Raw genomic sequence first — 27,265 nt, forward strand, 5'->3', positions numbered from 1 at the left:
CGCGGGGTTGAAGGGAGGCTGCCTGGGCCTGTGGTCCCATTGCTCCTGGGGCTCCCTGGGGTGGAGGGGTTCACGGGGGCGCTGGAGGGACGGGTCTGGCGCTCCGAGCCGGCAGATGGGGCCTGGCTGACCAAGTCAAAGACGCCGCCGCCCCCCTAACCCCCCTCCCCGTAAATAACGCAGGCTCTCGTTCGTTGGGAGCCCCCACGGCTCGGCCCGCCTCTCGGGCGCTCGTTAGTCTGCGCCCGAGCGCAGGGCTTGGGCCCTGGGCACTTCGGGGACAGGGGCGTGGGCTGCCGTGTGGGGACCCCGCGCGCACGTGTTGCGAGTTGTCGCCCGCCCCGCTCGCCCACACACGCACGCGCGGACACACTCGAGACACGGGGGCGCCACCGGGGGTGCAGCCGAGTCGCGCCGCGGTGGGGGCGCGGCCCCTTTATTCGCTTCAGGAGGCGGAAAACTTTCTCAGCGCGACGACCACGAGCGCCAGCACCACGCAGGTGGCCAGCAGGGCGGCGATGACGATGGCCGCGATGGCGCCGGGCCCCAGCGAGCCTGCGGAGGACGGAGGGCGGGTCAGCCCCGCGGCCCCCGCCCGCCCCGCGCCCCCCGCCCGGCCGGCCCGCGCCTACCGCCGCCCTGGTCCAGACGCTCCCGCGCCGTGCTGTCCTCGGGGCTCGGCGCGGCGGTGGGGGCCGGGGGGCCGGTGGCCACGGGCTCCCGGGCGGGGCTGGTGCTCTCCACGGGGCCCTCTCCCGACGGCAGCTCGGCGGGCTCGTTCCACAGGGTGGGCGCGGGCTCCTGCGGGCCCTCGGCTGCAAGGCCAAGGACAGGCGCTGGGGCGCAGGCCGCAGGGCCGACAGGGACGTGGCCCCCGCGGTTAACGGGCTGCGGAGGTGGCGCTGTGTGCGGGACTCTGGGGTCAGCACTGCACCAGGCCTCCCGTTTCACAGGGGCTCCAGGACCCCTACTGTGGCCAGGCTGCTCCCGAGCCCAGTGAAGACAGGCTGATGGGGGGGCGGGGGACCAACAGGTTCTCCTAGAAAACAGCTGTGAGGACCCTGCGCTGGCAGCAGAGCCTCGGGCGGCAGGGGCAGGGCACTTCACCTCTCCGGGCCGGCCCGCGGTCCCTTATCTGGACTGCTGGGCTCTGCAGGCCTGGGTGAGATGCCTGACGCCTGTCAGAGACCCCTCCCCCTGCAAGGCAGGCAGGTCAGCCTTCAGCCTGCAGAAGAGGCCAGGAAGGTGAGGCAACTCTCCCTTCAGGAACCAGGGTCCCTGCCTACCCAGAGCCCCATGAGGGGCTAGTGCTGCAGGAGGTGGGGAGGACAGGCAAACTCCTCCTTTGGTCCCCCTCCTTTGGCCTAACCTGGGCAGAGCCACACAGCCCACAGGACATGGGGTCCAGCACCCACACATAATCCATGTTCCAAGGCTTAAACCCCAAGGGGACTCTATATCCTAAGAAACTGTGATGCCAGCATATTGCTGCTTCCATACAGAACAGGGCCAGAGGGATGGGCAGGGGTGTCTATGGTCAGAGTAAGGGAAGCCCCAAGAAAGGGACGATGCCCCCCCCCTGCCCCCACAAGCTGGGGCTCAATCAGCACATCAGAGTCCCTGTGCAGCATTTTCTGCATTTCTGCTCATGGGTTGGGAGTTAGCAAGGTTTGGAGTACCCAGGGACCTCAGGGAATGGGGGCAGGCTAAGACTGAGAGGACTGTGTGTTGATAACCCCAGCCCCACACCACTCCCCTCCCCACCAAGGATCCTGGTCTGTGGAGCCCCACAGCACTACCCTAACCCTGGACCCATCCATCCTTCCCAGACAGGAGGTCCCAGCCACCCAGTTAAAGACCAGAATGGCAGACAGTCTCCAGGCTCTACCCCTCACGCCCCGCCCCCCTGACGCCTGGCCCTGACCATTGGCTTTAGCAGGGTCAGGGCTCCCCAGTGCCTAATCTCAATTGTGATCCGAGGATGCTCAGCCCCCACGCAGTCCCTAGAATGGGCTCAGCGGGCATCACGACGCACTATCTTGTTGACTCCAGCTGCTAGGAACTCTTGTATCCCTGCCTCAGAGTTGAGAGAAGCAAGGCTGGGGCGGGGGGGCACTGGGAGGAGCGCTGCTGGGACTCTAAAGCCCCCAGACGATGAAGTAGCAGGATACACTTCCCCAGAAACCACCAGGGAAGTTGTGTCGTTCCTGCAGCTCTAGCCAGCCTGTCTACAGGTCCCTGGGGCACCTTTCCCTCCGCAGGCTTCACCCGAGAGCTCCCTCTGGCCCAGACAAGCCAGAGCCAAGCTGCTTTCGGACTCGCCAGCTTCCAGAGAGGGGCTGTTCTGGGAAGACACAGAGGGACTTCTGGTCTTTCCTGCTAACAGTGCCCACCTGGGGCAAATCACGAGGAAACATCAGCTAGACCCAAATTCAGGGTCAGTCTTAAAATAACTGTGCTTTTCAAAAACATCAGGTCAAGAAAGACAAGGAAAGGCTGAAGAACTGTTTCAGATTAGAGACCTAGGAGGTTGAACGCAGCATGTATTCCTGGATGGGAGATGGGGGCACTACGGGGTTTACTGGGGAAGCATGAATATGTAGCTTAGGTAACAGTACTATATCGATGTCCATGTCCTCATTTGGGTAACTGGTTATGTAAATATCCTTATTCTTAGAAGCACTTAGGGGCCAAAAGGCATGATGTCTACAACTTATTCTCAAGTGATCAACATTCAGATGGGTCACATGGGTAGACAGAGATAGGAAGAAGAGCAAATATGGCAAAGGTGAATCTAAGAGTCTGCTGGAGTTCACCGGGTTATTTTTGCAACTCCGATGTAAACTTAGAATCTCTTCCCAATCAAACTGTACAGGACTCCTCAGGCCCTGCCCCTGCAGCCTCTCCCAGGCCTGGGCTGGATCAGTTCTGAGGCTCGGCTTGCAGGCAGGGACCCCTGTCCTATTTCCCAAGGGTTACCCCACCTGGCATCCCTTTTCAGCAAACAGCCCTCGCAAGGAGGCCTCCCACGGGCAAAAGGTCCCTGGCACAGAGTGTGGGGGAAGCCTTCCGCTCGTAGGGCCTGAAGCTGAACCAAAAGGCTGGTGTCTGGGGGCCACCGTGGCCCCCCACCAACTGCAAAGACCACCCTGTCCTCCATTGTCACTGCCTGGGAAGGCAGGGGTCTGCAAGCCTCATAGCTGCTGTGGAAAGTGCCAGGCCCCAGACATGCTTGCCTCAGGCCCCCAGGGGCTGGGCCAGAGAAAAAGCCTGAGTATGTCCACTACTGGGCCCTGGAGTCTGGAGCTCACAGACTGCCTGTCTTCCCAGGTAAATGGACAAGCCACTGGCCCCCACTCGCTCCCCATACACCCACGGCAGGGAGGCCACCACAGGGCCAACCTGGGTAGCATTTGGGGAATCAGCTGCCCACAGCTAGCAGGGCCCAGGTAAGCATCTACCTCTGCCCTTTGCCAGAGCCCAGGAGCCATCTCCGGGGAAGAGTGGGCCGCCCTCTGAGCAGGGCAGTTGGGGGCACACCCAGGCCTTCTGGCCTTCTACCCCCGCCGCCGTGACCCAGCCTGACTCTGCTGCTCCCCACACAAGCCTGGATCTTCCCTGCCAGACACAGTGGCTCAGGCCACCTCATCCCTGCTGTGTGTACCCACCTCTAATCCCTCCTTCAACACTCAACCAGTCCCTAAAGCTTGAGGGGCTGAACCCACAGGCTTCCAAATCAAAAGGGCTGGGTCCAAAGCCTGGCTCTGTCACCCTAGGACCCCCGCAGACTGACTTTGCTCCCACCCTCCCCGACTTTACTTCCCAACCTGTGAAATGGGAGTGGCCCATGTCTCTCTCGGCCCACAAGTAGTAACGTGCTGTCACTGCCATCATGAGCTGCTGCCTCGGCCCCAGGGCCTCTCCAGCCGGACACAGGCCAGCTGGATCTGTGTGCTGTGCATCTGCTGCAGCTGACCATCACGGGAGACCCCCAAGGGCTCATCTGCACCCAAACAGCCAGGGCCCCAAAGGCCTGCCAGCTCCCTGCAGCTTATGCAGCCCAGAACTGCAGCCTGGACTCAGCCACCAGCCTTCCAGCAAAGGAGGTGCAGGTGCCGGGAAGAGGCCAAAGCATTTTCTGATCCTCATCTACATGTCTCTGTATTTTCTCAATTTGCTGTAATAAAAGGGGAAAACAAAGTTTAAAGGCAATAACCCACCTTCCCCCCAAAATCTGCCTTGGGGAGCCCTAATAAGAAGCAGTTGTCAGGGAGTTTGCCAGCAGGAGGGCCCGTCTGAGCAGGAGTGAAGATGAGGGAAGGAAAGAAAGCCAGGCAGAGGGAGCAGCACAAGCAAAGTCAGGGAGGATGGAGCCCATGGGCATGGAAGGTGAGCTGTGAGCCCCAAGGGGGATGTTAGGTGAGGACAGAGAGGCAGGTAGGATCAAGGAGGACCTGTGATAGACCTAAACTCCAAGGACCAGAGTTAGCAACGTCCTGTGACTCTGACCAAGGAAACCAGGAAAAGTGGGGGGCCCATGACACTGCCACAGGCCTGGGCCACGGTGGGCTCTGCCCCAGCCCGCCGCCTCCAGCCGCCCTGCCTTTCGGTAAATAGGTTTGTTTAACACTCCCTCTGACCGCGGGGCCCCGAGGCCGGGCACCCGTGCTCACAGACTGCCTTTGTGCCAGCTATGAAGGGCCTTTTCATCCCTGCCCTGGCCTCCCGCCTGCTCAACCTGGCCTGCTCCCCCTACCCCAGTAGCTGCAGCCACAGGCAACCGACAGGGAGGGCAGCAGGCCGGGCCTGGACCTCAGCCACGGGGCCACCCCTTCCCTGCCTGCCTGCTACAGGACCCCAGCCCACCAAGCAAAGGTCAGGGGGCCTGCCAGACCTTCTACACACCTGCTCAGAGCTTCTAGCCCAGAGTGGGATGGCTGAGAGCCTCCCAAACATCCTCCCTCCCAGAACAGCAGGAAGAACCACAGCCAGCCAAAACCCCAAAGACTCTGGGGTGGAGTTGGCCTGCCTGTTCTTGGTAGGACACGTGGAGGGAGGTGAGGCCAGGTGAGGTCCTAGAGAGCCAAACACGTCCCCAAACATTCCTGTGGCAGCGGACAAAGCCCACCCACCCAGGCTGTGTATGCACAGCCTGATCCAGGGCCTCTGGCCAGCATCCTGGGCTGGAAGAGCTGGCTACTCAGGGAACAAGAAACTGGACAGAGCTCCCCAGGCGGCCCCAGAACCTGGGCAGCCAGGCGCCAGCACCTTCACCTCTACCCACTTTGACCACCAGGCAGGGGTGGAGTGGGGCGTGGGGTGGGGAGTGGGGGATCTGCAAGGACCACAGTCCCAAGATCTAGTCCACAGAAGATGCCACCCGACACTCAGGTCACTTTCCCAATTCCTGGGGCATCCCACCAGCCCCTCGTCTTGCCCAGCTGGCACATCTCCCACATAAAGGGGGGCTGGGCACTTTCCCAGCCTATACGGGGAGGTGGTTCTGCCCCAAGACCACCCTGCACCTAGAGGGGCTGGGGACATTTATTCACGGTTCCCCCAACATTTACTGAGCGCTCCAGGATGCCCGGCCCACCCTGAAAGCTCATGTGTCCGAAGTCGGTAGGCCCGCAGTCCCCGACAAGGGAGGCAGAGCTACTGATTGTGGTTATCACCACGTCCAGATGAGGAGAGGTACAGAGAGGCTGAGACACGGTTAGTAGACAGAGTCAGAAGCAAAGCCTGGCTTCTTCCCAGGGCATCTGGAGGGGCCTGCATGCCCACAAGCAGCTCACCATCACCCATTTCTTCCCGGTGTTTGTGCCTGAGTGTGTGGCTGTCCACCAGGCCTCACACCCCCCAGCAACTCTCCCCAGGGCCATGCTCAGGTGGCTGGCATCCAGGTGCCACCCCTACAGATCCACAGACATTCCCCCAAAGCCATGCTGCAGAGAAGGTCTCCAGGGGTCTCCCCACCCACACCTCTCTCCAGCCCCAGGACCCCCCCCAACACACACACGTACACACAGGGGCCCTTCTCCTTTGGCCCACCCCACAGCCAACAGAGACTGCTTTCTTCTGGAGAAAGACCATCCACGACCTGTCTGAGCTTTTTCTCTCTCAGGCTTTGAAGCTGGACTGGGCCAGCCCCTCTCAGCAGAGGGCCCTAGAGCCATGCCCAGGACTGGGGCTGAGGTCCAGGGAGCCTGCCACCCTGAGCCTATTGGGACCTTCCTTCTCACCAGACCCCAGACCCAGCCATTTTGACCTCAGTACTGAGGCTAAGTCCAGTGTCCTCATCACGGTTTTGCCAAGGAGTCTCAGGCCCTGTGCTCTTTCTGGAATTCTTCCTGGGCTGGGAATATAGTACTTGGGTCCTCAGTCTGGAAGGTCATTTCAGAAAGCCAGCACAGAAGGGCTTACAGGGTTGAAAAGTGAAACAGCAGGGCTCTGGGGTTTTCTGTCTAGGAGCCCAGGGCCTCTGGTCCTTCAGCTGTTTGCCCTATGCCTAGTGCCCCCTCCTGACTCCCAGATCTGGAAGCCTTCAGATTTTAGCATGCTGGGGTAAACCCCGTGTCCCCCAGGCAGCTAATGTCCCTGGTCCTGCTCCCTAGATCACCCCCCTGCTTCAGGGGCCATCGTCCCCACAGCTAGCAATTCCCAGGACATCGACTCGGCTCCTGGCAGCCAACCTCATAGGAGCCCTCCGCAGAATCACCCCAAACGGCGGCTGTCTCCTGGGAAGGGCTTCTGCCCGGGGGGCCACACGGGGCTTCCTGGCCCTGGGCGGCTGGTGGCAGCAGTCAAGGGAGCACCCTTACCTGTGAGCACTGCAGGGGCCAGGGCCCCGGAAAGGAGCAGCAGTGCCATGCGCAGGGCCACACGGAATGCCATCCTGGCCAGTGAGGGAGCGCGGCTGGAGAACGGGATGCACCGAGGACTGAGCTAGTTAACTTCAGAGCGGCGGGAAAGAGGTATCAAAGGGCTGGGAAGGGTTTTCATCAATGCAAACTCTGTCCTCCTGGGACACCGTGCCCGCCCCCCACACATAAGCGCGCGCACTCACACACACACACACACACACACACACACACACACACACAGCAGAGCTTACAGAACGGACTGCTTTCCTAACTCCAAAGTAGCCCCACCCTCAGAGAGGGAAAGAAAGAGGAAATTGCTCTCTTTCCCTCTCTCCCTGCCCCTAGCCCTCTCACTCTCTCTCTCTCTGTCTCTACCCCGCCCCCCCCAAACACACACTCCTCAGCCGCTGGAAATAAGATTCTCAAACTTCAATGTGCAAAAAGACTCACTCAGGGAACTTGGAAAATACAGATGCCTCCAGCACTCTGTATCCGAGGGTCATGGGTAGGCCCAGGGATCTGCATTTTAGTACCTATGGCCCTGGCTCAAGAGACTGAAGCCCAGGCAGTCAAGCACTGCACAGTCTGCTCACTTTTGGGCTCTTGATGCCTGGTGGGGAGACAATACTCAACAGACCTTGTTAATAACAGAAGCACTTTTAAAACAGTTTCAATCCAAACCCTCAGCAGCTCTAGTCTCTTTCCAGAAAAGCTCATGTCGTTAAATGCCCTGTTTCTTCTTGCTCTCTGTTCTCCCAGATGCCTGAGACTTGACACACCACCTGTGTGCTCCTGGCATCTGTGTCCAGCCCGGGTCTGGTGAAGCACTTCAGCCCTACCACCCGTGGCCTCCCCAAAAGCTCCATGAGTATCTAAAAAGTATGTCCAATTTAATGTGTCCAAAGCGACCTTGACTCCATGCCTCCCTAGTCCTGCTCAGTCAGTGGAACCCCAGCCCCCGACCTTCCAGATATCCTAGACACACAATTAAAAGTTATCAAAGGTTTCTCTCTCCCTCACTCGTCGAATCTCTCAGAAAGTACTGCCAGCACCCCTTACCTCACACCCTTTGTGCCCCCCACCCCCCACCCCCGTTCTTAGAAAAGCCACCTTAAAGGCTTGCCTTGGCCCTGCTCACAGTGTTCCAGTCCACTGGTCTTGATTAGGTTCCTCCAACACACCAAACGTGGTCCTGTCGCAGGGCCTTTGCACTTGCTGTCCCATCTCCCAGAAAGCAGTTCCTCAGTTCATTACGTGGCTATCTCCTCATCACCATTCAGGACTCAGCTCTGATCAGTCAGCCTCCCATCTACCCATCACATCACGTAATTTCTTCTTAGCACTTATATTTACATAAAACTCTCATTTCTTTCTTTTTTTTTTTTTTTTTTTGGTGAATTTTCTGAGAAATAACATACATACTGTGAAAAGCACAAATCTTATGTTTACAGCTTGAGGAACTTTTATGCATGTATACACCAGGGCAAATATCACCCAAATCAATATGGAACATTTCCAGCACACCAGCAGGATCCTTCCTGCCCCCCAATCCCATCAGTAACTCCAAAGCATGATTCTGTCTTCTGTCACCATGGAGGAGTTTGGTCTACTCCTGAACTTCAAATAAATGGAATCATAGGATATGAACTCGTTTCTGGCTTTTGTTGTTGTTGTTGTTCAACATTCTGTAAGATTCATCCACATTGCTGCATGTAGATGCTCATTTGTTTTTATTGCTGAATAGTATTCAATTATATGAATTATGTCACAACCTAATCATTCTTCTATCCATTTTGCCATTTATCTGTGTCTATTTGGGTTCTTCCTAGAACTTCTATGAATCCGGCTCCTGTGAATATTCTTGAACATGTCTTTTGATGAACATATCCACTAGCTTCTCTTGGTTATAAATCTAATGACAGAATTGCGAGGTCAGAGGGGAGGCAGAGTTTAGCTTCTGTAGATGCTGCCGAGCTGTCTTCCCAAGTGTTCGTTTATAAAGTTTATACTTTATAAGCAGTGTGAGCGTTCCAGGTGCTCCGCATCCTCACCCACACCGGGCATTGCTAGTCTTTGGTTTTCTAGTCATCCTGATAGGTATGTAATGGTGTCTCATTGCAGATGCATTTCCATGACTGACACAGTTGAGCACCTTTGCATATTTAATGACCAAAGGAATATCCTCTTTTGTGAATGGTCTGCTCAGTTTTCTTTGCCCATTTATTAGAGTGGTATTTTTACATTTATTTTGTTTGGTGTGTGTATCCAAGATAAACATCCTTTGTCAGATATAGGTAATGGTGCCGTTAGATGAAGTGTTCATAGATTATCTATCCCCACCCTGTGACTGTAAATCCCAGGACGGCAGGGGCTGTGTTTTATTCACCAATGTATTTCTAAAACCTAGCACCACCATGTCCAGTATGCAACAGGAACTCAATATTTGGATTCAATCAGTTGGGATTTCTGGGATAGAGCTAACAGGGAGCATCTTCTCACTTGTTTATTCATTTGTGTTGCTTTTTTGCTCCCAGTCCCCCATCCTCAACTTTCTGTGCCCTGCAGTGTAATGTAGCAGCATAACTAGTCAGATCCCCACATGACACTTGAAACTTCCGTCCTAGCTGACTTCCTGGTAGCATCTGCCAATGGGAGGCGCTCTTGTGAGATGCAAGGCGGGAGGGGAGAAGTGACCCTTCCTGACAGCGTTAAGAACATCAGGGACTCAGGGCTTCAAGGGCAGCCACATCAAGTTGGAAGTCCGGGCTCTGGGTCCTTGCCAGGAGCCTTAGTCGACAGTGCCGTGACCTCTGAGGAATCTTTCTCCAGCCCTGGCTGATGTCAGTTGCCTAGGTGCAGTTGTCAATTTATGAGCAACCTTCCCTCCTTCCCTTTTTTGCTCCTTTAGTCCTTTAGACATCCTAAAACATATCCCTGCACTAAATCTCTTCTGTCTGAAATACCTAGAGTGAACTCTGTATCCAAGTCTGATCCTGACCAGTACAGAGCTTTGCACCTGGAATCGTCCTGAGAAACAGGCCCTCGAAGATGTGTTTCTGAGCTTGGTTCACCACCATGTTTGAGCTTCAATGGCAGGAAAGACCTCATTGCCAGTGGAAAACCTGATCTGGAAATGTATGGCACGCCGTATGTTAAGACTTGTGGTTGTTTTTGCATGAAATGCCTATTGAAGACAAGGCTTGAGAGACCAAGTAGATAATGCATTTGATGTTTTGAGTGGTGATGATGATCAACAGGATAGCGAAATGAACTGGCTACTTTTTACTTCACTGGGTGCTCACAGAAAACGACAAGTTCAGGCTTTAAATTTGAAAGCCAAGTCATGATCAGAATACTGGAGTCCTTCTGTGGCCGTCTTAAAAAAGGTATCTTATTTCTTGTGGATACAGGGCATAACTGGCTGCAAACGAGGCCCCAAGTCTGTGTGAGTTGCAGAACTACAGTCTTGAATTCACAGCTGTGCCAATTCTCTTAGGTGAAACCGATGGCACTGATTGGAAAGGAGTGAGACATTGAGATGTGGAATGGGGATATTTGGGTAGACTCAAACAAATCTGACTCTTCCACTCACAAATCCTCAGGCCTCCCCTGCAAAAGCAGCAGACTCCTTAGAGAAATGGCTAATTCCAAATCTGGGAAAGGAAAAGTAGATGATGAGCCTAGCACATCTCATGCCAAAGTAAGTAAGTGCTCAAAAAAATGATGGGGACATAGCGAAAGGACACAAAAGACAACGTGGAGGGGCACCTAATGAATAATCTGTGCATGAAAAATATTACCAGATTGTAACCTATAGTGTGTGTGTGTGTGTGTGTGTGTGTGTATGGAAAGCTCTTCCTTAGAGTGCTAATAAATATAAAAGGAAAGTTTGGCAAGTATTAATTGTTCAAGCAAGAATCAATGGCTGCTAAAACTAGTGGATAAAAGTCTGATGAGGAGGGGCACTTGGGTGGCTCAGTCGGTTCAGCATCTGTCTTCGGCTCAGGTCATAGTCACAAGGTCCTAGGATCAAGCCCCATGTTGGGCTCCTGATCAGCTGGGAGCCTGCTTCTAACCGCTCCCTCTCCCTCTGCCCCTCCTCCCTACTCATGCTATTTAAATAAATAAAATCTTTTTAAAAAGTCTGATGAAGGATATTTACAAAGTCTCAAAGTATCTCCCATTAAAAAAAAATCAGGGGTGCCTGGGTGGCTCAGATGGTTAAGCGTCTGCCTTCAGCTCAGGTCATGATCCCAGAGTCCTGGGATCGAGTCCTGCATCGGGCTCCCTGCTCAGCAGGGAGCCTGCTTCTCCCTCTGCCTCTCTCTCTCTGTCTGTCTCTTATGAATAAATAAAATCTTAAAAAAAAATAAAAATAAAAAATCATTACAGTGGAGAAACCTGGAAGACACCACCTTAATCAAGTGATTAAAATTAACATCACCAGTAATGGTTCAAACCAACATCATCATGATATGGTACATCGAGGACATAACATCACTTCTGTATTATTCCTGCCCAATTTCATAATCTCAGCCAAATCCTGAGAAAACACCAGACAACTCCAAATTGAGGGCATTCTACAAAACAACTGTCCTGCACCCGTAAGTGTCAAGATATGAAAAGACAAAGACAGAGGAACTGTTCCAGATTAGAGGAGACTCAAGAACATGACAACTAAATACAAAAAATAATCATGGACGGCATCCTGCATCTTTTTGTTTTCTCCTTTTAAAAAATATTAGCGGGGGGCGCCTGGGTGGCTCAGTCGTTGAGCATCTGCCTTCGGCTCCGGGATCCTGGGATCGAGCCCCGCATCGGGCTCCCTGCTCTGCGGGAAGCCTGCTTCTCCCTCTCCCACTCCCCCTGCTTGTGTTCCCTCTCTCACTGCCTCTCTCTCTGTCAAATAAATAAAATCTTAAAAAAAAAATTTTTTTTTAAATATTAGGGGAACAATTGGTGAAACATTAATGAAACCTGAATATTTAGTATTATATCATTTATTTCCTAATTTTAATAATTACACTGTGGTTATGTAAGAAAATGTCCTTGTTTCAAGGAAACACACCCTGAAATGTTTAGGAGTAAGGGATATAATGTCTGCAGCTTGCTTCCAAACGGTTCATAAAAAATAGTTACGGAGAGCCATTATTGAGAAAAACGGATTATCCAAAAAAACTGATAAAGCAGATGTGGTAAGATGTTAGCAGATGGGAGTGAAAGTCATGTTGGAATTCTTTCTACTGTTCTTGCAAGTTCTAAGTCTTGAATTATTCAAAATAAGGTCCCCTCTTCCCCTGAAAAGTCACTATTTTTCAATGACAAATGCAATAATAGGACCGAGACAATGACCACTGAGGAATGTTAAAACTGCTACATGAATGGTCAACAGAACAGTTATAATGGGTAAGTCAAAATGGGACAGTCAGGCAATACCGCCTGCTGACGTGACACAACAGGACATACACCAGGCAAGCAGCTAAGTATTCCTGGAGGGGGAAGGGAGAATCTGAATGTAGTCAAGCCTCTAGATCTGACTCTGAATTTACAGAAAACATGAGAGACATAAACAAATGGACACTATAAATATGCTCCTTGCTAACCCTAAATACGGGATGTTTGATGGATAAATGACCCAGTTTTTTCAACTTTGTTTTTGAGGAGGAACTAGATTGCACCAAATGCAATCCATGAGCTTCATTTTGATTTTGATTCAAACTTTTGTAAAAAGACACCTTTAAGGGCGCCTGGGTGGCTCAGTTGTTCGAGCGACTGCCTTCGGCTCAGGTCATGATCCTGGAGTCCTGGGATCGAGTCCTGCATCGGGCTCCCTGCTCAGCGGGGAGTCTGCTTCTCCCTCTGACTCTCCCCCTGACTCTCCCCCTTCTTATGCTATCATCTCTCTCAATAAATAAATAAAAATCTTTAAAAAAAAAAAAAAGACACCTTTAAGACAATCTGAGAAAATCATATATGGACTGGGTTAAGGTATTATCAACACTGTTAATGTGATAATTGTATGTAGTCTCTTTTTTTTTCTTTTTTAAGATTTTATTTATTTGACAGAGAGAGAGCACAGGCAGGGGGAGCAGCAGGCAGAGGGAGAAGCAGGCTCCCCGCTGAGCAAGGAGCCTGATGTGGGGCTCGATCCCAGGACCCTGGGATCATGACCCGAGCCGAAGGCAGCAGCTTAACCGACTAAAAGCCACCCAGGTGCCCCTACTCTCTTCTTTTTTTAAAAGGCATCCTTATCAGGGTGCCTGGCTGGCTCAGTCAGAACAGCATGCATCTCTTGATCTTGGGGTTGTGAGTTCAAGCCCCATGTTGGGTGTAGAGCTTACCTAAATAAAACTTAAAAAAAAAAAAAGGCATCCTTATCTGTTACCATGCACATTAAAATATGTGACATATCTAGGATTTGTCTTACAATAGTCTAAAGAAAGGGGTACCTGGGTGGCTCAGGTAAGTGTTTGACTCTTGATTTTGGCTCAGGTCATGATCTCAGGGTTGTGAGATCAAGCCCCATGTCAGGGTCCACACTGGGCATGAAGCCTGCTTAAGATTCTCTCTCTCCTCTCCCTCTGCCGTTCCCCACCCTCCCTCTCTTAAAAAAAAAAAAAAAAAAGTCTAAGAAAAAAGGGTGAAATAAATAAAAACTGGTAAAATGTCAATTGTTGAAGCTAGGTTATGTTAGGTAGGAGTTTGTTACACTAGTTGCTTTAGCTATTTGGGTCTCCCAAAGTTCGTATGTTGAAGCACTCACCCTCCAGTGATGGTGCTTAGAAATGGGGTCTTTGGGAGGTAATTAGGGTTAGATTAGGTCATGAGGGTGGGGCCCTGACAAAGGGAAAGAAAGATGATTTTTAAAAAGATCAAAAGATATAAAGGATTAGTATCCAAAATGTACAAAGAATTGATACAACCCAACAAACGGGCAGAAGACATGAACGGACATTTCTCCAAAGACGACAAGATGGCCAACAGACACATGGAAAAATGCTCAAAATCACTCATCATCAAGGAAATGCAAATCAAAACCACAATGAGATATCACACCTCACACCTGTCAGAATGGCTAGACTCAACAAGAAACAACAGGTGTTGGTGAGGAGGCAAAGAAAAAGGAACCCTCTTGCACTATTGGTGGGGATACAAACTGGTGCAGCCACTGTGGAGAACAGTATAGGGGGGTCCTCCAAAAATTAAAACTAGAACTACCCTATGATCCAATAATCGTACTACTGGGTATTTACCCAAAGAATACAAAAGCACTAATTCAAAGGGATACATGCACATCTGTTTACAGCAGCATTATCTACAATAGCCAAATTATGAAAGCAGCCCAAGCATCCATCAATACATGAATGGATAAAGATGTGGGTGTGTGGGTGTGTGTATACACACACAATGGAATATTATGAAGCCATAAAAAATAAAATATTGCCATTCACAACAACATGGATGGAGCTAGAGTATAATGCTAAATAAAGTCAGAGAAAGACAAATGCCATATGATTTCACTCATGGAGAATTTAAGAAACAAGTGAGAAAAGGAAAAAAAGAGAGAGAGACAAACTAAGAAACAGACTCTTAACTAGAGAGAACTGATGGTTACCAGAGAGGGGGTGGGTGGGGGGATGGGAGAAATAGGTAAAGGGGATTAAGAGTACACTTATTCTGAACACTGAGTAATATATAGAATTGCTGAATCACTATATTGTATACCTGAAACTAATACAACACTGCATGTTAACTATACTGTAATTAAAATAAAAATCTTAATAAAATATAAATTTTTTTATAAATAAGTAAAATCAAAAGGTGGATAGAAAGAGACATGAGATCTCTCTGCCACCCAAGGACACAGCAAGAAGATGCCTATCTGCAAACCAGGAAGAGGGCCCTCACTAGACACAGAATCTGCTGGCACTTAGATCATGGTACTTCCCAGACACTTCTAAAGACACTAGTCTACTTCTGCGTACGTTTGAAATTTTTCATTAAAAAAAACCCTAGGGGCTCCTGGGTGGCTCAGTCGTTAAGCGTCTGCCTTCGGCTCAGGTCTTGATCCCAGGGTCCTGGGTTTGAGCTCTGCATTGGGTTCCCTGCTCAGCGGGAAGCCTGCTTCTCCCTCTCCCTGCTGCTCCCCCTACTTGTGCTGGTTCTCTGTCAAATAAATAAAATCTAAAAAAAAAAAAAAAAACTAAAAAACTAACCTTGGGGGGAAAAGCTAACTAAAAACAAAAGCTGCAATAACCTCAGGACGATTAAGGACTCAGACCCCTCAGGAATGAAGGTTCAGGTCACCCCACGGGGGCAGAAGAACATGGAATGGGTAGTACGGAAAGAAGTTGTACAAATACCACCCACAGCCCTGTGAGCTGGTACAAAAATAAGAACTGCATATATTTTATTTTGTATGTTTTATTCACTGCTTATTTTATGTATATTTTATTCACTGTATGTATATTTTATGTATATTTTATTCACTGCTTATTTTAGGTGGTATTACCCTCAAGAGGGTTTACTTTTTTAAGATTTTAAGTAATCTCTACACCCGACATGGAGTTCAAACTCACAACCCTGAGATCAAGAGTTGCACTCTCCACCAACTGAGCCAGCCAGGGGCCCCTCTCCTTGCTTCTTTTATATATTTATTTGTAGATACAAACCAATTTTTCTATTTTTCCATATTCATATTCATACAGAGTATCCAGGTGAGACTATAAGTGAACTGGAGAGACATTAGGATCAACCTAGAAATGGACGGAATGACTGATGGGATCACTGGATATGGTATTAATGGTTTCCCTACAATTACTGATTGATCCTTCAGTAACTTTACCTTTTCCCATTTTGCTACGAACCTTTTCAATACCAACTTTTTTTCATTTCTTTTGACTGAATATTTAGGGCGGTTTCTATTTCATGATGGGACCCTGTCCCGCTTAAGGCTTAATTTCATGTTACCAAAGAGAGTCAGAAAATCAGGTAAGTGCGGGCACCTGAGTGGCTCAGTTGTGAAGCGTCTGCCTTTGGCTCAGGTCATGATCTCAGGGTCCTGGGATCGAGTTCTACGTCGGGCTCCCTGCTCAGCGGGAAGCCTGCTTCTCCCTCTCCCACTCCCCCTGCTTGTGTTCCCTCTGTCAAATAAATAAATAAAATCTTTAAAAAAAAAAATCAGGTGATTGACTGTGCTCTATATGAGTCTCACCATACTTGCATTTCAGCTTCAGTCTGCTTCAGTAAAGTGCGAAGGATGATTATCATGCATCATCCAGAACCCACGCTGGAACACAAGTGCTAAATCTGAAAATACCCTGGGTCAGCAGTATGCTGGAAGAACGTGCAGATGCACACACAGATCGCACTCACATACTCCGGAAGTTAGAGCTGAATGAAACCTCACAGATCATCAGGTAGGCCATGCTTCCCCACTCAGACTGTCCTGCCAGACGCAGCAAGGCTGGGCCTTTCGAAACTGCTCTGGGTTCCCAGCTCTGCACAAGAATGGAAACAGAACCTGTTCTGAGCCTCCTCATTGGAAAAGGCTGAGATCCTCAGTCCACAGGCCAAATTGGGGTGGTTGCTAGGATTCCTTTCCCATGGTCAACGTGCACAAACTATCCCAAATCTTTGCAACTTCAAAACATAACACTAGAGAAAATCAGCATTAGAGACTGCGAACCACCAATATCCATTCTCCCCAGTTCCTAGGAACAGCACCCCAATGGTATTTGGGGTGGTAAAGCAGTCAACTAAAATCCTGAAATTTCCAGTCTTTCTTGCTATGAACTACAGTTATATTTATGTTCGGACCAATAAGACTTAAGATGTTGGATGGGGCTCCCAAAAAAGCCCCTTATAGGGGGCTGAGTAAGCAGGGAGGAGTGCTCCTTTTGCCCCACCCCACTCCTTCCTCCTCCCTGGAATACCAGGTTTGATGACTGGTGCTCTAGCAGTCACCTTGGACCATGAATGACCGTGAGTATGGAAGCCACAATCAAGGATTTAAAAAAAAGAACCCAGGCCCCAGAGCAATATGCCAGCCTCTGGGTTTTACTTGAGAAATAAACCATCTTGTTTAAGCCCCTTTGTTTTTTGTCTTACATGCAACCAAACCTAATACTGACCCACTGACAATTTTCAGGACCATTTCTCACACTAAAAGAGGAGGTCAAAGGAAAAAATAATTTTTGGTCAAGGGACACTAATCTACCACTCCTACACCTTGGGGACAAGTAAACAATCTTTAAGAAATAAACAATGGCTCTGCTCTGTTTAAGACCAGCTGGACTGAACTGAGTATTGAAGCTATTCTGAGTTTCATCCTCCTGATGTCATCCCTTTGCCAGCAACGAAACGCGGGCAGTGATAGATTTCAGGCTACGGAGCAACAATGAGGGAAAGAGCCCACTTCTCTTCCCTTGCTTCCCAGCATCTAGGTGCTGTTCCTCCCATACAGTGAAGCATGGCTATACTGTTTTAGTTGCAAAACATTCCCACTAATTAATCTCTGGAGGGAAACTCTCCTCTCGAAGGTTCCTGGTCTGGAACTGGCACTACCAAGAGCTGTATAGGTTCTTCATTCCCAGGACATCCAATGACATCCCTAAAATAAACAGCACACATCTGGCTGCTTCCAGGTTCCCAGGCTCCCTAGCGTCCCAGCAAGCAGTGCAGCTTCCTCATTAGGAATTGCCTGCACTCAAGCAGGGTCAAAGCCATCTCCAGAGCTGGGCTATTTCTTTTTACTCCACGAAACCTATCAACTAGGAGCCCAACTTCCATGGGGGATGTGCTCCTGGCTGTAACGCACTCTGTTTGGAATGTGCATGCCTGATGCTCCCGTGAGGAGTTCTACTTCCCACACTGGAAGCACAGGAGAGACCGCTTCACTCCACGGTAGCCTTTCTGTCCATCATACACAGACTTTTTATTCTTATTAATAATGCAGAGGGCATTTTGTATAAAACAAATTCCAAATTCTTTATCTGATCAATTTAAAAAATAGTGTTTATGAAAGGACACACTAATACCTCTTTATAAAATAGTTGCCTAAGAGAAAAATAACTATTTAAGATAAAGCCAGAAGTACTATTATCTATCCTGAAATTAAAAAATAATCCAACTTAGAACCAATGAAGAGAGAGTGAAAATTCCTTGATGTATATGCATAAACTCATGCAGATAATTACCCAAAGTGGCAACGACATCCCCCACCCCACATGCTCTTCCTACAATGTGACCTTATTTCTTTCATCAAGGATGGAGAGGGTCCCATGTTCCCAGCCTCCTGAGTCTCGGTGTGTGGGGACTTGGACAGAATAAAAGTTATCACAGAAGTGACACTATGTGACTTCTGAGTTTAGGTCAGAGATGGGGATGCAAACTCTGCTTGGTTCTCCTCTGGCGGGGAGCCAACTGCCGCCTAAGAAGCCCACCTACTCTGAAAATATGCTGAAGAGGAATATATAGTTCCTCCAGCCATGAACCCAGCTGAGCTCCTAGCCAACAGCCAGAATCAACTGCCAGTCACATGAGTGATCCATCTTGGCCAGCCAACATTATCGAACCTTCCCAAGATTATAGCCCCAGCTGACATCTGACCACAATCAGAGGAGGCCCCACGGGAGAACTGCCCAGCTGAGCCCTTCCCCAAAATCATGACTCATAAAATTACCAACAAAATTAAGGGGTTGTTTTAAGTAAGTTTGGAGTAGGTTGTTAGGCAGCAACAACTATCTAGGGGAAAGATACCTTGTTTGGGTATGTTTAAGCCTCCAAATTAAAATAAGTAAAAGCAAACCACATACAAAACAAACACTTTAAAACTCAGAGAGAGTTAAGATAATCTGCAAGTAAGTTTATAGAAAAGGACGTAACGTGGTGGTTGGAAGTCAGTGAACAGATGAGACTGTGAAAAAGAGCAGGACTGAGACAGAAGAACATTCTTGGGGAAGAGTGGTTTCTTTCCACTAAGTGGGAAATTCCTCAAGTAGAAGCAAGGTTCTTGGTTAAGTAAATGGAATGTTCTGTGATAAAGATGACTTTGCTACCCCAAATCCACCTACCCCACCCCAAATGTTTGTGTTTTAATTCTGTATTTGTTTTTATTTTTCCGGCACAAGCACACAGTGGAGTCCAGTTTGGAAGGTGTGGGCAGGCTCTGGAAGGCACATTCAGAGGGTGTGTCTGTGGTATGAGGGTAGGAGACGGTCCACGAGTCAGCAGAAAGGGACAGTGAAAGGAGTAAAGACATGCGGTCAAACTTACCCGTGTTCATCTTGACCTCCACATTCCCAAATACAGAACCAGCCCGTGTTCCACAGGCTGGCAGGAAAAGCCGTGGCTGCCTCCACGTCTCGGGTGCTCATGTGTTTGCAGCCTCTTCATGGTGCCAAGAGAACGGTTTAGTGCGAGACTTAGCCTTGACAAAGGTGAGTAGAAGAGGTGCGCTCAGACAGAATACCACCGTGTTTTATTTAAGTTCTTTTTTATTTTCCTCCACACTGGCAAAAGTTCCGAGGGAGCTTAAAGTTTTGTAAACATTTTAACTATCCCTCTTCCCCACCCCCCACTTTTGAATTTACAAAGCAAAGGAGAGCAGGAGTCCCAACTTTTCATGGTCCCCCATCTCCTCATGCTATTTGATCCAAAAACTATATACAAGTTTGTAGCAGTCTCTGTATAGTTATTGTACATGTTTGGGAGGGAGGGTGCGAGGGAGGCAAGAAGGGATAGGGAGAATGGCGATCCAAAAGAATAAAAATAGAAACCAAATATAATCAGCCAAAACCAAAATGCTCTCAGAGCAACTCCAGCCTTCTTCAGGCAATGATGACAGAAAGAAAAGGTGCTCTACCAGGAGCCACCCGAACCACAGCACTTCTCACACAGGGACGGATGGTCCAATGGCTCCAGACCAAAGTGTGATTGGCAATTCCAGAGTGATGTTCTGCAGGGGGCTGGGGGAGGCAGGAAGAGTACTGGTTTATAAATAGGGCTTGAATACATTTATAATTGAAGTGAAGGGGTATTAGGAGGCCATGATCAGAAGCCAGAAGCAGGCTTCTCTTCTCCCATTCTCTCCCATCCCCTCCATCCCACTGCATTCTCCTGTGTAGTGGTTTCCATGGATGAAGGTCTTAAAGATGGTTAGGTTTTGTATGTTTTCTTTTCAGAAAAGGCAAGCAACTTGCCATTTCAGAATCTTTAAACAAAACCTTTTGGGGCCACAGCAAGACACACAAGTAATGCTCTGAGGAACCAGATGAAATTCCGGGCTTTTATCAGAAGCAAAAGTTTATCCCTATCCAAAATGAAATTACACAAATTCATACATATGGTAAAGATCCTAGCTGCCTCTTAAAACGAGACAAATTTTCAGCAGAAAGGCCCAAAACAAACTGGTCCTAGTCCTCTGAAGTAAAAATATTTATGGGAAAAATCAGTTTTTGTAAGAAAGGAAAAATTAAGAATAAGTCCTTCTCCCAGGCCATAGGGTTTCCTTTGTCCAATCAGGTTGGAGAATGCCAGGGGAGAAGTCAGCTTGCTTGAAAGTCACTATCTAATGAAGAAAAACATGAATCCTTTCTCCAAAAGGATGCTCAGAAAGAACAGGCGAGGGGTGTGCAACATCAAACCAATCCAATCTAAACTCCACCCCACTCAGGGCCTCTTTGATGCAATCCCAAAGTTAGCAGTGGCAATGCGACCTTCAGACTGGGGGCGCTCTGACTGTCTTGTTGGACACTCAAAAGTCACAGTCCGTGGCATGATGTTGCTGGTCAATGTCTGTTACCATTAACTCTCTTCATGACTGCACCAGTTAGACCCCTTGCCCTTATGGGGGGTTAAAAAGAAGAAGAAAAAGAATATAGAAAGGAAAAAAGTGACATAAGAAAGTAAATAGCTATTGGCAGATCCCAACACACTTTCTGGGACACAGTAGATGAAATCACGGCACAGTAAACAGGTGCTGCCCAAAATCAGCCTTGTTGGGGAGTAATCCCAACTGCCACCCCCAAGACACAGGGTCCGGTCCACTTATCTACAGTCTGAGATGCTCACCAACAAAAACAGTTTAAAGAATCTTGGACACAAAGGGCTAGAAGAAAAAGCCTGAGATGATCGGTTCTGTGATTTGTTGCAGAGTGATATAGAGTAAATGGTGAGTAAGTGTTGTGTCCAAAGGTGGAGAATCCATGGTCAGCAGAGAGGAGAAGGAAGGCCAGTCCACTGGCAGGTGCTCAGTAGTCATCCAAAGTCTCGATTTCACCCATATTGAGTCGCTCTGATGAAGCATTGACTGAAAACCCTGCCGGAAAAAATTGGCAATGAGTGACCACATCCAGACAACCATGGGGCTCAAATTCTAGACAGTGGGCTGGAATAGAAGTCTCTCCTGCTTTAGCATGCCACAGAGATACTAAAGAAAGGAAGAAGAAGGAAGGATAAAGGTCAGAGAGCAGTATTCTGCTCTTCCAATGAGAGATTCTTCGTTTTTATTTATTTCTTAGGGTTCTGGTCTAATTATGTAGGGAGGGAAAAAAGAATTCCAAACTAGTGCGTTAGAGATTCCTGAGAAGAATCTGGGCTGTGAGCATGTGTTAAAGCCAAGTGAGGCTGGCTAGTGAGGAAAGTTCATTCGGGAGGTGAATCTTAACAGAGATGGGGGCAGGGGAACGACAGGAATAACACATACCAAGTACTTTGTAACTACCTGACCATATGACTGTGAAATCTAAGTGTGAGTAGTACTACTTCAGTCCCACTAACTATTGGGAATACATTTTTCCCACTCATTGGGTCAAAAACCTTTTCAAAGTTCTGGCTTTTGCTATTTGAGGGTAGGAGGCTTCAGGGAAGATCCACTACCAGATCCTTATAGCCCTCAGATGTTTTCTCACAGGGTAGACAGCACAAAAAGATTTAAAGTACTTTGTTCAACTCAACCTATTATAGGTAGGCTTGCAAAGGAAAGGATTTCGATTAGCCATACTGATTAACCAAAATGCAATCTGGTTTAGAGAAAGCAGTATTCGCACCACCACCGAAGGCAGGAACAGTAAACACAAACACCTAATCCCATCAGCCACACGTATGTAATTTTTCTATAACTCCATAATCAAAGATTGACAAAAAGTATTAACACGGCTTCCTTGGAATGAACGACTCCCAAAGAGCTTTCAGTTCATCCACCCTAAATGAAATCTCAAACTGTTTCAGCTGCTATTTGAATATCAAAAAGGAAACAGGCAATGCTCTCCTATCTAAAAGCAGTTAATACTACTTGTGTTCTGCCCCCTCCTTTTTGCTCTTTAAATGTTCAAGTTTTCAAACAAAGACACATTTTAAATGTACCAATAATAAAGTCTTATATGATAAAAATAGCTTATATTATATTCTTGACTCAAAATATCATTTGAAAACCTAAGTGTGACTATTTATTAACCAAGGAAGCTACGGTACAAGCTGCTTACAAGGCCTAAGACTAGGAGAGGCCAGGGCTCCAAACCCCAGCCTCAGCTCTACCCATCAACAACACTGCCACAACCCACAAGACCTTTTCCCTTGAAAATAATGAAAGGCTTAGCATCCCTATTTGGAAATAACAGTTCAATTAGGTAAGTATTAAGACTTAAAAACCAAACAGCCCACGAAATGAGATTACTCTATTCTGAAGCAAGGTTTTGACTTCACATGTATCTCAGGAACAGATGAACTGTGATAAAAATGAGCTACATGTGATAAAAGCAGAAATGTAATAAAAACACAAACGGGGCGCCTAGGTGGCTCAGTTGGTTAAGAATCTGCCTTCCGTTCAGGTCATGATCCCAGGGTCCTGGGATCGAGCCCCCCGCATCAGGCTCCCTGCTCAGCAGAAAGTTTGCTTCCCCCTCCCCCTCTACCCCTCCCCCCTCCCGCTTGTGCCCTCTCAAATAAATAAAAAAAACTTAAAAATACACACACAAACAAACTTAAATTTTAATCATGCAAAGAAAAAAGCAGCAGCCTGCCCCCTCCCCCCCAAAAAAGTTACTTGTTCACGACTGCAGTATGTGGCTTACTGGGCTAAGCTTTTAGCAGACACAGTCTCACTGACCAGTCATAAAAGCACGTCTACTCCACATTTGACAGACGGGAAAGCTCTGGGATACCATGAAGTACAAGGCAATAAGGAGGATTTAAGCCCACTGTGCCTGGCTCTAAAGACTACATTCCGTTATTAGGATCAGAACTGACTACGTCTCACTTGCATGATTTCTTAAGGTTTGAGAGGCTGTAAAGTATGACAGGAGGAAAATGCCATTGTGCGTGGACTATTTATTATATCCAAGTAATGGACGCTGGTTCACACTGGCACCTGGTAGCTCTAATGACTACAGGAAGACACAGAGCACAATGGAAGTGATGGATCATTAAAATGAGGCTGGGCCTCTCTGATGGTCTGTTTTAGAAGCAAAGTTCTCTTTTGATCAGTGACTACACTTTCTCAATGGATGCTTTTGGATCAAATTAGAACTGTCTCATTCTGTGCTTGGCAAACTGACTGGTGGACATTTATTAATTTTTCTCAATCTATAAATCAATTAAAAGTAGTAATAAGTGGAAATGAGTAGTAAGGGGCAGAAGTTAGTAATTATCAGAGGAATTTTCAGAGAGAGATCTAGTTGAGCAGAAATTTTCATAAAAAGGTCCAAGCCTACACAAGTGAGTTTTCTCAATATTCTGTTCAACTTTTACTTCCCTTTCCCTTATATATTTTTTTTCTGTTCCTTCAACATACATACATTCCTTAAACTCTATTCCTAAAAAAACCTTTCATTCCCCTAAAGAGTGTTTTAAGTCCCTTTCTTTCTGGTGTCTGTAATAGGGATGGAGTCAGATTGAATATTCAACTCACAGAGCTTTACACCTCATTTTCAGAGGAACATTTTCCCTGCAGCCTACCCTTCCAGTGCCACAGCTGAAGAGCAACAAGGGCTTCTTGGCCAGAATCCACACCCAGAATTTCAGGGACACTTGTAAATCTGTATTTACCCACTTCTGTCAAAACTGGATAAAATGTTAGACTGGTTCCATCTACTCTTAACATAAATTTCTAAGACAGACAAAATAAATAAATAAATAAATAACAATTCTGAGGCAGAAGAAAACAGAATTTCACCAGATCTCTCTCTGTTCCCAAGCCAGCTTTCGGGCCCCAGTTCCAAAGGGCAATCCTCAGAGTTAGGTTTCTGTTACTGACATTTTGTTTTCTTCAGAGTAGGAAACCTATGAGGGAAGGCAGGGACCCTACGGAGGGCAGGGTAGGATGGCAATCCCCCTCCTGCTGTGCTCTCTGCTCTTTCACAAGGGCATCTCCACTTGAAGTCTCATAGGCATTTCACACTGAACCCACCCAACATACTTCAACTCCGTATCATTACCCCGTAAGCCTGCTCCATCTTCCAGGGTTCATCCTTTTAGCAAAAGGCAACACTACCCATCCTGCTGCCCAAACCCTTCCATTCCTCTCTTGCCTTGCCAACTCAGTCCCCTAAGTTTCTAAAACCCATCTAACTCCTCTCCATCTCTAATGCCAAAACCCTATTCTCCAGGCCACCAGGATCTTTCACCTGGTCTACACTGCAGCCTCCTAACCACTCTGCCTCCTGCCTGGGCCAACATCCCAACCTGCCATCTTTGCCAATATAATCATTCTACTCCGGACAGCATGGTTTTTAATACTCTACATTCATAAACAGAGAATCATTTTAATTTCATCATTGTCTGTGAGGCTGTTGGGCCAATTTAAGAAACACAAACAGCCTGCAACTGCTTTGCCTAGACTGTTTATTATTCCAGAAACACCACTGTCTGTCCTTCCCGCCAGTCTTTCAAAGCCCCAGTTCTGGTGTCACCATTTCCATGAAGCTGCCTTGTGTGAAGACTCTGGTTCTCAACGCCAGACGAGAATAGTTGTGGCTAACAGAAGAGTGGAAGGAAAACAGGCCTCCTCTGAAATCCCAGCCCCACTGCTGAACAGCTGGGTGACTCTGGAAAATGTTCTAAACCCTCAGGGCCTTGGTTTACTCGTTGGTAAACTGGAACATGATCTCATAATGCAGAGTGACTCTGAAAATCACAGGTATATATACACATATGTAATGGGTATCAGCAAATATTAGTTGTTTGAATACCTGATTGGATTTATGGTCAGCTTCTATATAAATCAGCATTTAAATTTTTACAACTTTTCCTTTTCTCCATTAGCATTATTTTCCAACTAAACTGAAAGGCCTTCTAGGGAAATTCCTATTATATATGAAATAAGGCTTCAAAGTTTAAAGCACCACACAGTATATAAGTAATTACTTTTCTTGTTCCCTATAGCATATGAGGCATTGCTCTTGTACTGATGGGCCCAGTAAATATTACCTACTTCGAAGTTGTTTAAAAACATTAATTTTATGTAAGAAATATTTCCCTTTATGAAAAACATTCCACCAGGAGACTCACATATAATACTGCTATAACCTGCACACCTCCAACACCCACCTGAGACTAGGCTTTTGCTCACCTAATAAACTGGGATCTGCTCGAACCATCTTCTGCTTTTTCTTCTTCTTGCCACTTTGTACGGCCTCAAAATTGGATTGTTGGTTGTTGCTTTGATTGGTCTGAAATACTGAATGGAGTGCACTATGGTTCATTCCCCACACAGAGTCCTGTGAGATAAGATGTCACAACTGAGGTTACACAGTGGATTCAAGTGTGGCCCACTCTAAGAAAACGGTTGATTGGCCCTCACCTTATCAAGCATAAGATTAAAAACAGAAGTCTTATCATGGATTCTGGTAATAATGAAACCAAGAAGAGTCCACTAAGCCACCCTGTCCCTTCATTTAGATTCAGACATCCCATTTAAGCTCTGGGCCTCCAAAAGGCCCATCCTGGTAGCTCCAGGTTTTCATCCCATTGTGACAACACAGCCATCAAAATCTCTCTGGTATACATGGAGTCTGTACCATCTACTAGGAAATTAAATATACAACAAATAATCACCAATAGACCTCTGGAGTCCAGCAATTTACACCCCTCACCTACCAAAGCATGAGGTTCCTCTGTCTCTGAGCCCTAGGACAGAAAGAACAGCCTGCAGACTAGCTGGCAGCATGGTACCAAACAAAATTAGTATCATGTACTTTATTTCTATGGGCAATCCTAGAAGAAATCTGGTCCCCAAATATCCATACACTTTCTACCAACTGGTTCAACTATGAAATAGTCTACCAGCCATTTACACTTACCTGTTGCTCTTATTAGAGCAATTCATTTTAAACTGGGATCAGATTCAATGAGCTAGTTGAAGGCACAGGTAGTGGTAGTGGGAAATGAGGAGGAAGAGTGGAGAAAGCACTGTGGAAGGACGAGCCTGGCTACATGCCCATGTGCACGCATAGTGGGCCCCAACTTCCAATTTCAGCACACAGGGGCAGCCATTTCACAAACGTAAAAACTTTCTGTATTGCTATACGATGTCTTCCCTTCTGATTATTTTTCCTAGTGCTGTTTATGTTGACATTTTTCACTTAATCCCTGTTAGCCCATCTACTCAAACAGATTTTATTTTTATTTATTTTTTTTAAAGATTTTGTTTATTAATTTGACAGAGAGAGACACAGTGAGAGAGGGACTACAAGCAGGGGGAGTGGGAGAGGGAGAAGCAGGCTTCCCCACTGAGCAGGGAGCCCGATGCGGGGCTCAATCTCAGGACCCAAGGATCATGACCTCAGCCGAAGGCAGACACTTAACGACTGAGCCACCCAGACGCCCCAAATGGATTTCAAATGCCATGTACTTCACTATATCTTTTATATCCCCAGAAATGACCGCTATAACAAAATTATCTCTACCAGAATTATAGAATTAAAGGATATGAATATTCTTAAGCTCTTCGTGAGCTTTGCCATCTCATCTGTCAGAAAACTTGTACAACTGATCCTCATTATTCACAGATATACATATTTGCAAATTCACTTACTGGCTGTAATTTATTTGTAACCCCAAAATCAAAACTTGCGGTGCTTTTATGATTTTCCTGAACATGCCAATGTCCAGAGCAGTGAAAAATCTGAGTTGCCTGAGGAACACATCCCCAGTTGAGGTGGAACAGGGGGGCAGTATTCTGCCCTCTTGTCTCAGTTCTCATATAGTAAACAAGCATCTTTTTCAGTCTCCGCAGTGTACTGATGTTCACATTTTATGCTTGTTGGTGCTGTCACTGTTTAAAATGGCCCCCAAGAGGAGCGCCTGGGTGGCTCAGTCAGTTAAGCATCTGTCTTCAGCTCAGGTCATGATCCCAGGGTCCTGGGATCGAGCCCCAGGTTGGGCTCCCTGCTCAGCAGGGAGAG

The 27,265-nt window shown here is 47.8% G+C and overlaps 2 protein-coding genes across 6 annotated transcripts in view; both read right to left on the reverse strand.

Moving 5' to 3' along the window:
• Positions 1 to 377: 377 nt before the first annotated feature.
• On the reverse strand, positions 378 to 6,909 carry SNORC (secondary ossification center associated regulator of chondrocyte maturation). Its single transcript, XM_035006847.1, has 3 exons — positions 6,822 to 6,909; positions 633 to 815; positions 378 to 555 (listed from the first exon to the last, which is right to left on the reverse strand). The coding sequence occupies exons 1-3, from the start codon at positions 6,892 to 6,894 to the stop codon at positions 446 to 448; spliced, it is 366 nt and encodes a 121-aa protein (XP_034862738.1). The 5' UTR covers positions 6,895 to 6,909; the 3' UTR covers positions 378 to 445.
• Positions 6,910 to 19,342: 12,433 nt separating this feature from the next.
• GIGYF2 (GRB10 interacting GYF protein 2) overlaps positions 19,343 to 27,265 on the reverse strand; it is a 149,978-nt gene continuing 142,055 nt past the window's right edge. For all 5 annotated transcript variants that reach the window (XM_035006842.1, XM_035006841.1, XM_035006840.1 and 2 more), the window contains 2 exons: positions 25,432 to 25,579; positions 19,343 to 21,183 (listed from right to left, as the gene is read on the reverse strand). In XM_035006842.1, the coding sequence (XP_034862733.1) occupies positions 21,116 to 21,183; positions 25,432 to 25,579 (216 nt within the window). In that variant the 3' untranslated portion in view covers positions 19,343 to 21,115. The remainder of the gene's footprint in view (positions 21,184 to 25,431; positions 25,580 to 27,265) is intronic.

Source organism: Mirounga leonina, unplaced genomic scaffold (assembly GCF_011800145.1).
Source record: "Mirounga leonina isolate KUSES-001 unplaced genomic scaffold, KU_Mleo_1.0 Mir_151, whole genome shotgun sequence".
Classification (NCBI taxonomy): domain Eukaryota; kingdom Metazoa; phylum Chordata; class Mammalia; order Carnivora; family Phocidae; genus Mirounga; species Mirounga leonina.